General features: G+C 37.3%; 1 protein-coding gene across 1 annotated transcript in view; it reads right to left on the reverse strand.

Moving 5' to 3' along the window:
• The window catches only part of LOC133665337 (A disintegrin and metalloproteinase with thrombospondin motifs 18-like), a gene marked incomplete at its 5' end in the record, with an annotated part of 121,263 nt that overhangs the window by 5,520 nt on the left and 105,743 nt on the right, over positions 1–10,000 (reverse strand). The window contains 3 exon segments of the mRNA XM_062070609.1: positions 2,268–2,433; positions 2,519–2,589; positions 5,044–5,247. Of these exon segments, the coding sequence (XP_061926593.1) occupies positions 2,268–2,433; positions 2,519–2,589; positions 5,044–5,247 (441 nt within the window).

Genomic DNA, 10,000 nt, shown 5'->3' on the forward strand with positions numbered 1-10,000 from the left:
AATATCAAGTAGCTAAAATGAATAAGTGTGGAGATTGTTTTGCTTTTTTCCCATCATGCATTGTAATGGATTTAAATGGGTGTAATTTTGATTTTTTTTTTATGGTGCTTGGATGTTTTATTTTTATAATATCCACAAAGTTCAGTGAGCAGATTGTGTAATGTGTGACCATGTGTGTTGACTTTTTTGTTTTTTTTTCACCATGACTAGGGAAGGTTGTTTGTATTGGGTCCTATAAGTAAATGCTGGCAAAGCAGGATTAAGGGTCACTGAGCTGTTTTATGTACATTGACCACTAGATGGTGAAAAAGAGTTAGCATTAAAAAAGTCAGACTACTAAAGTGGATTCAAGTTGATTCATCTTTTTAAACTATAGTGTTGATTTTTGTTACTTTTGTTTTAAAATGTCCTCACTTGATTGCCAGTTAAGTGGCGCACAACTCCAACTCCGCCTTCATGTTCAATATTCAAGGCGGTCAAAACTTTATTCAGACTATTTATTTATTGTTAGCGTTGTGTAATTTAGGCCCCGCCCCCAATCCCACCTTAAGCTATTTTATTGCTCTTGGTAGTCATTTTTATTCAAGTGCAACAGTTTGCTAACAAACCAAGTATTTTTTTCAATGTTTTTATTGGTTTGTTTTATTGAACTTGGATATTTAAACGTTTCCATTCAGATTACGACGTTAAAATATAGGAGAAATGCAAGTTTATTACATTTGAAAGAATATTTGTCTATTATTGTGTGAATGTTTAGACATTCACACAATAATACACAAATATTCTTATAAGATTTCACACCAAAAAATAATATATTATTATCATTATTATTATTATTATTATTATTATTATTATTATTATTGTGTGAATTTCCAAACATGTACACAAATAAGATTCCACACCAAAAAAAAGGTATTTATTATTATTATTATTATTATTATTATTGTTATTATTATTATTGTTATTAATATTATTGTGTGAATGTCCAAACATTCACACATACGATTCCACACTAAAAAAATATTGTATTATCATTTGATTTATATATATATATATATATATATATATATATATATATATATATATATATATATATATATATTATATATATATATATATATATATATATATATATATATATATATATATATATATATATATATATATATATTTATATATGTAAGTATATATATATATACATATATATATATATATATATATATATATATATATATATATATATATATATATATATATATATATATATATATATATATATATATATATATATATGTTGTTGTTATTATTATTATTGTGTGAATGTCCAAACATTCACACATAAGATTCCACACCAAAAAAATATTGTATTATTTTATATATATATATATATATATATATATATATATATATATATATAATATATATTATATATATATATATATATATATAATATATATTATAATATATATATATATATATATGTAAGTATATATATATATAAATATATATATATATATATATATATATATATATATATATATATATATATATATATATATATATATATATATATATATATATATATATATTTGTATATGTAAGTATATATATATAAATATATATATATTTTATATATATATATATATATATATACTTACATATACAAATATATATATATACATATATATATATATATATATATATATATATATATATATATATATATATATATATATATATATATATATATTTATATATATACTTACATATACAAATATATATATATATATATATATATATATATATATATATATATATATATATATATATATATATATATATATATGTATATATATATATATATATATTTATATATATATGTATATATATATATATATATATATATATATATATATATATATATATATATATATATATAGTATATATATATATATATATATTTATATTTATACATGTAAGTATATATATATATATATATATATATATATATATATATATATATATATATATATATATATATATATATATATATATATATATATATATATATATATATATATATATATATATATTTACATCTTTTGTATTTTATTTTATTTTTTTTTAAACAGATTTTTTAAAACAATGAATGGAAAATAATGAATAGATTAATAATCGGGAAGACTAAGAATCGCGATTTCGATCGACGTTTGCATGCGCCCCGAGCCGCTAACGTCTCTAAAATCCACCACTTGCTTCATGTGTACCTGTTGCCACGGAGATGAGTACCAGCCCGACGCCACAGCACCCGGGGCGTTCCTGCCCGCCGAGACCCGAGGCACCTCAGGGCAGGGACCTCGGTTGCAGACCTGCTGAAGATCCACGGAGGGTTTGGGCAGATTCCTGCACCTTCTCAGGGGAAACTCCACAAACCTGCACAGCAACGTTTTGCTTTTCTGGACAAGCAATGTTTGGTTTTTTTGGAGGACAAAATACGGTTTTAGCCAGCAGTTCTTACCCTCCCTGGAAGTCTTTCTCCCCACAGCGCAGCTCTCGCGTTTGGAGACCCGCGTCACAGGACCTGGAGCACTGGAAGAGACAAGAAACTAATAAGCCCCTACTTTTTTTCCTACACTTTGAACCCTGCGGCTTATAAAACGGAGCGGCTAATTCATGGATTGTTCTTGGCTGACGGTATTGATAAAAATAATTGTATTGTTCTTCAGAGTCCTTTCATTATCGTATTTTTTTTTTCGTCAACCGGAGTGCCGTTCTTCTTGCTGTCCATAGCGTTTTTACACATGTGTAAGTTTTACAATATAACTAAAACAAATCTTGCTTACTAAACCGTCCCATGTGTGACGTCTGTAGGAGTGTTTTCATGCATATTTGTACGTGCCATCATAATGTAACAAAGCTAGCGCCATTAGCATTGGCTAATATGCGAACTATAAGCCCCTACTTTTTTCCTACACTTTGAACCCTGCGGCTTATAAAATGGAGCAGCTAATGTATAGATTTTTCTTGGCTAACGGTATTGATAAAAATAATTGTATTTTTCTTCAGTGTCCTTTTATTATTGTATTTTTTTTTTTCACCAACCGGAGTGCTGTTATTTTAGCTGTCCATAGCGTTCTACATGTATGGATTCTTCTTTCGTACAATATAAATAAAACAATTCATAATTACTAAACCGTCCCATGTGTGACGTCTGTAGGAGTGTTTTCATGCATATCTGTACATGTTATCATAATGTAACAAAGCTAGCGCCATTAGCATTGGTTAATATGCTAACTATAAGCCCCTAATTTTTTCCTACACTTTGAACCCTGCGGCTTATAAAATGGAGCGCCTAATTTATGGATTTTTCTTGGCTAACGGTATTGATAAAAATAATTGTATTTTTCTTCAGTGTCCTTTCATTATTATATATTTTTTTCACCAAACGGAGTGCTGTTCTTTTAGCTGTCCATAGCGTTTCTACATGTATGGATACTTCGTTCGTAAAATATAACTAAAACAATTCATAATTACTAAACCGTCCCATGTGTGATGTCTGTAGGAGTGTTTTCATGCATATTTGTACATGTTATAGTAATGTAACAAAGCTAGCGCCATTAGCATTGGTTAATATGCTAACTATAAGCCCCTACTTTTTTCCTACACTTTGAACCCTGCGGCTTATGAAACGGCGCGGCTAATTTATGGATTTTTCTTGGCTAACAGCATTGATAAAAATAATTGTATTTTTCTTCAGTGTCCTTTCATTATCGTATTTTTTTTTCCGTCAACCGGAGTGCTGTTCTTTTAGCTGTCCATAGCGTTTTTACACATGTGTAAGTTTTACAATATAACTAAAACAAATCTTGCTTACTAAACCGTCCCATGTGTGACGTCTGTAGCAGTGTTTTCATGCATATTTGTACGTGTTATTGTAATGTAACAAAGCCAGCGTCATTATCATTAGCTTATATGCTAACTATAAGCCCTTACTGTTTTCCTACACTTTGAACCCTGCGGCTTATAAAATGGAGCGGCTAATTTATGGATTTTTCTTGGCTGACGGTATTGATAAAAATAATTTTATTTTTCTTCAGTGTCTTTTCATTATCGTATTTTTTTTTTCACCAACCGGAGTGCTGTTCTTTTAGCTGTCCATAGCGTTTCTACACGCATGGATTCTCCATTTATCCCTCCAAACAACATTTGTAAGTTTTACAATATAACTAAAACAATTATTACTTACTAAACCGTCCCATGTGTGATGTCTGTAGGAGTGTTTTCATGCATATTTGTACATGTTATAGTAATGTAACAAAGCTAGCGCCATTAGCATTGGTTAATATGCTAACTATAAGCCCCTACTTTTTTCCTACACTTTGAACCCTGCGGCTTATGAAACGGCGCGGCTAATTTATGGATTTTTCTTGGCTAACAGCATTGATAAAAATAATTTTATTTTTCTTCAGTGTCTTTTCATTATCGTATTTTTTTTTTCACCAACCGGAGTGCTGTTCTTTTAGCTGTCCATAGCGTTTCTACACGCATGGATTCTCCATTCATCCCTCCAAACAACATTTGTAAGTTTTACAATATAACTAAAACAATTATTACTTACTAAACCGTCCCATGTGTGATGTCTGTAGGAGTGTTTTCATGCATATTCGTACGCGCTATCGTAATGTAACAAAGCTAGCGTCGTCAGCGTGAGCTAATATGCTAACACGTTAACAAGCTCTGTGTTAGCATCGTTACTTTACAATGGCATTTTGTATCGTTTTGTGTTGTTTCGATTAGGCAAATTCCTCAGTGAATTCACCAAAACGTCACCGTGGACTTATTGAGTCTGTTTAGCTGACTTCTGTTTTGTTTGATCATCCGTTTTACTGCCCTGTTACAGACAGCGTTTGGAAAACAATTAAGGTATGTAAATAAACATTTAAAAAATATGATACATCCGTATATATCCGTATATATGAGTACGAAAAATTGTGGCGTTTACTTTTATTTTGACAAAAAAAATAGTTAGCAGGAAGTGCTCACCTCTCCCCAGGAAGCAGGAAGCCACTGGAGCCGGTCGTTCTTGGGGCAGCGGCGCAACACGCAGGTCTCCTGGGCTTTGGGCCGCTGGTGCTGCCTGCACATGCTGTCCGGCACCACCGCCACCGCCGTCCTGCCGGCCCCGGGGTCGCCGCCCTGGCAGAACACGCTACGCTTCCTGAGTCCGCGGCCGCACGACTTGGAACACTAGGACAGGGGTCAGAGCTTAAGTTGTTCAACAGTCTCCCTTCTCATATTTTCAATGTCTGGACTACAGGCAGGCCAGTCTAGTACCCGCACTCTTTTACTACGAACCCACGCTGTTGTAACACGTGGCTTGGCATTGTCTTGCTGAAATAAGCAGGGGCGTCCCATGATAACGTTGTTTGGATGGCAACATGTGTCGATCCAAAAGCTGTATGTACCTATCAGCATTAATGGTGCCTTCACAGATGTGTAAGTTACCCATGTCTTGGCCACTAATACACCCCCATACCATCACACATGATGCCCTTTCAACGTTGTGCGTAGAACAATCCGGATGGTTCTTTTCCTCTTTGTTCCACAGTTTCCAAAAGCAATTTGAAATGTGGACTGGTCAGACCACAGAACACTTTTCCACTTTGCATCACTCCATCTTAGATGAGCTCGGGCCCAGCGAAGCCAGCAGAATTTCTGGGTGTTGTTGATAAATGGCTTTCGCCTTGCATAGTAGAGTTTTAACTTGCACTTACAGATGTAGCGACCAACTGTAGTTACTGACAGTGGTTTTCTTGTGCCAGCTTACTAAGTTTGTCAGTGTGAACATGAAATATCTTGTATTTGCAGACTATTCAATTGAATATAAGTTGAAAAGGATGAACAAATCATTGTATTCTCTTTTTATTTAGCATTTACACAAAGTGACAACTTCACTGCTTTTGGGTTTTGCACTTAGTGGCATCTTAGAAGTATGCCAACTTGTCCTATGTTATTGTGCTAACATTTTATGCAGAATTGTGTAACTAATTTGTTTGTTTACACTTGAAAATCATGGATTTTGATACTTAACCCCCAGCACATTGTCTTCCCAAGCGTCCATTACGGCCCAAACCTAACCCTAAACCCTAACCCTAACCCTAACCCCAAAACTAACCCCAAACCTAACCCTAACCCCAAACCCAACCCTAACCCCAACCCCAACCCCAACCCTAACCCTAACCCTAACCCTAACCAACTAATTGTCTTTATGCCTAACCGTAACCCTAATCCGAACCCAAACCTTAACCCTATCCCTACACCCAACCCTAACCCTAACCCTAACCCAAACCCTAACCCTAACCCCAAACCTAACCCTAAATCCAACACCTAACCCTAGCCCTAACCCTAACCAACTATTTTCTTTATGCCTAAACATAACCCTAATCCGAACCCTAACCCTAACCCTAACCCTAGCCCTAACCCTAACCCTAAACGTAACCCTAATCCGAACCCTAACCCTAACTCTAACCCTAGCCCTAACCCTAACCCTAGCCCTAGCCCTAACCCTAACCCCGACCCTAACCCTAGCCCTAACCCTAACCAACTATTTTCACCTATGCCTAAACGTAACCCTAATCCGAACCCTAATTTAACTCTATCCCTAATCATAATCCTAACCCTAACTCTAATCCTAACCCTAACCCCAACCCCAACCCTAACCCTAACCCTAACACTAACCCTAACCCTAACCAACTAATTGTCTTTATGCCTAACCGTAACCCTAATCCGAACCCTAACCTTAACCCTATCCCTACACCCAACCCTAACCCTAACCCTAACCCAAACCCTAACCCTAACCCCAAACCTAACCCTAAATCCAACACCTAACCCTAGCCCTAACCCTAACCACCAATTTTACTTTATGCCTAAACATAACCCTAATCCGAACCCTAACCCTAACCCTAACCCTAGCCCTAACCCTAACCCTAAACGTAACCCTAATCCGAACCCTAACCCTAACTCTAACCCTAGCCCTAACCCTAACCCTAACCCTAGCCCTAGCCCTAACCCTAACCCCGACCCTAACCCTAGCCCTAACCCTAACCAACTATTTTCACCTATGCCTAAACGTAACCCTAATCCGAACCCTAATTTAACTCTATCCCTAATCATAATCCTAACCCTAACTCTAATCCTAACCCTAACCCCAACCCCAACCCTAACCCTAACCCTAACCCTAACCCTAACCCTAACCAACTAATTGTCTTTATGCCTAACCGTAACCCTAATCCGACCCCTAACCTTAACCCTATCCCTACACCCAACCCTAACCCTAACCCAAACCCTAACCCTAACCCCAAACCTAACCCTAAATCCAACACCTAACCCTAGCCCTAACCCTAACCAACTATTTTTCTTTATGCCTAAACATAACCCTAATCCGAACCCTAACCCTAACCCTAACCCTAACCCTAAACGTAACCCTAATCCGAACGCTAACCCTAACTCTAACCCTATCCCGAACCCTAACCCTAGCCCTAGCCCTAGCCCTAACCCCAACCCTAACCCTAGCCCTAACCCTAACCAACAGTTTTCACCTATGCCTAAACGTAACCCTAATCCGAACCCTAATTTAACTATATCCCTAATCATAATCCTAACCCTAACTCTAATCCTAACCCTAACCCCAACCCCAACCCCAACCCTAACCCTAGCCCTAACCCTAACCAACTATTTTTCTTTATGCCTAAACGTAACCCTAATCCGAACCCTACCCCTAACCCAAACCTAACCCTAACCCAAACCCTAGCCCTAGCCCTAACCCTAACCCTAACCCCAACCCTAGCCCTAACCCTAACCCTAACCAACTATTTTCACTTATGCCTAAACGTCACCCTAATCCGAACCTTAACTTAACTCTATCCCTAATCCTAAATGTAATCCTAACCCTAACTCTAATCTTAACCCTAACCCCAACCCCAACCCCAACCCTAACCCCAAACCTAACCCTAAACCCAAACCCAAACCCAACCCTAACGCTAGCCCTAACCCTAACCAACTAATTGTCTTTATGCCTAAACGTAACCCTAATCCGAACCCTAACCCTAACCCTAGCCCTAGCCCTAACCCTAACCCTAACCCCAGCCCTAACCCTAACCCAAACCAACTATTTTCACTTATGCCTAACGTAACCCTAATCCGAACCCTAACTTAACTCTATCCCTAATCTTAATCCTAACCCTAACTCTAATCCTAACCCTAACCCCAACCCCAACCCCAACCCTAACCCTAACCCTAGCCCTAACCCTAACCAACTATTTTTCTTCATGCCTAAACGTAACCCCAATCCGAACCCTAACCCTAACCCAAACCTAACCCTAACCCAAACCCTAGCCCTAACCCTAACCCTAACCCTAACCCTAGCCCTAACCCTAACCCAAACCCTAGCCCTAGCCCTAACCCTAACCCCAACCCTAACCCTAGCCCTAACCCTAACCCTAACCCTAACCAACTATTTTCACTTATGCCTAAACGTAACCCTAATCCGAACCCTAACTTAACTCTATCCCTAATCCTAATCCTAACCCTAACCCCAACCCGATCCCCAACCCTAACCATAGCCCTAACCCTAACCAACTATTTTTCTTTATGCCTAAACGTAACCCTAATCCGAACCCTAACCCTAACCCAAACCTAACCCAAACCCTAGCCCTAACCCTAGCCCTAACCCTAACCCTAACCCCAACCCTAGCCCTAGCCCTAACCCTAACCCTAACCAACTATTTTCACTTATGCCTAAACGTAACCCTAATCCGAACCCTAACTTAAATCTATCCCTAATCCTAAACGTAATCCTAACCCTAACTCTAATCTTAACCCTAACCCCAACCCTAACCCCAACCCTAACCCCAACCCTAACCCCAACCCTAACCCCAACCCTAACCCCAAACCTAACCCTAAACCCAAACCCAACCCTAACCCTAACCCTAACCCAAACCTAACCCTAACCCAGACCCTAGCCCTAACCCTAGCCCTAACCCTAACCCTAACCCTAGCCCTAGCCCTAGCCCTAACCCTAACCCTAACCAACTATTTTCACTTATGCCTAAACGTAACCCTAATCCGAACCCTAAACCTAACCCTAACCCAAACCCTAGCCCTAGCCCTAGCCCTAACCCTAACCCTAACCCCAACCCTAACCCTAGCCCTAACCCTAACCAACTAATTGTCTTTATGCCTAAACGTAACCCTAATCCGAACCCTAACCCTAACCCTAACCAAAACCCTAGCCCTAGCCCTAACCCTAACCCTAACCCCAACCCCAACCCTAGCCCTAGCCCTAACCCTAACCAACTATTTTCACTTATGCCTAAACGTAACCCTAATCCGAACCCTAATTTAACCCTATCCCTAACCCTAACTCTAATCCTAACCCCAACCCCAACCCCATCCCAACCCCAACCCTAACCCTAACCGCCACCTGAACTCGGTGAAATAATCACAGAGTGACATTTTTAAAAACACAATGATAATAATAATAATAATAATAGATTTTATCTGTAAAAAGCACTTTACATTGAGTAAACAACCTCAAAGTGCTTGAGTGTATTAAAAAAAATAAAACAATAAATATAATACAAATAAATAAAAATAAAAACTAGAACAGCCAAATAGCTAGAACTAGTATGCATACATCTAAAAAAAATGTTTTTTTTTTAAAAAAAAGGGTTTTTAAGCCTTTTTTAAAAGCATCCACGGTCTGTGGTGCCCTCAGGTGGTCAGGGAGAGCGTTCCACAGACTGGGAGCGGCGGAGCAGAAAGACACAATCATTCTCCAACACGACCTTGCAAGAAGTCTGACGCGCTGTACATGAAAAGACTAGGCGTGTTGAACCGGAGACGTACATACTGGACACAAATTAGATTTACCGCAGATTCCGAACTATAAGTGTTTGGAATAATTTTATCGAAGTTATCACAAAAACTTTGTGTTGAAATG

Source organism: Entelurus aequoreus, linkage group LG02 (assembly GCF_033978785.1).
Source record: "Entelurus aequoreus isolate RoL-2023_Sb linkage group LG02, RoL_Eaeq_v1.1, whole genome shotgun sequence".
NCBI lineage: Eukaryota > Metazoa > Chordata > Actinopteri > Syngnathiformes > Syngnathidae > Entelurus > Entelurus aequoreus.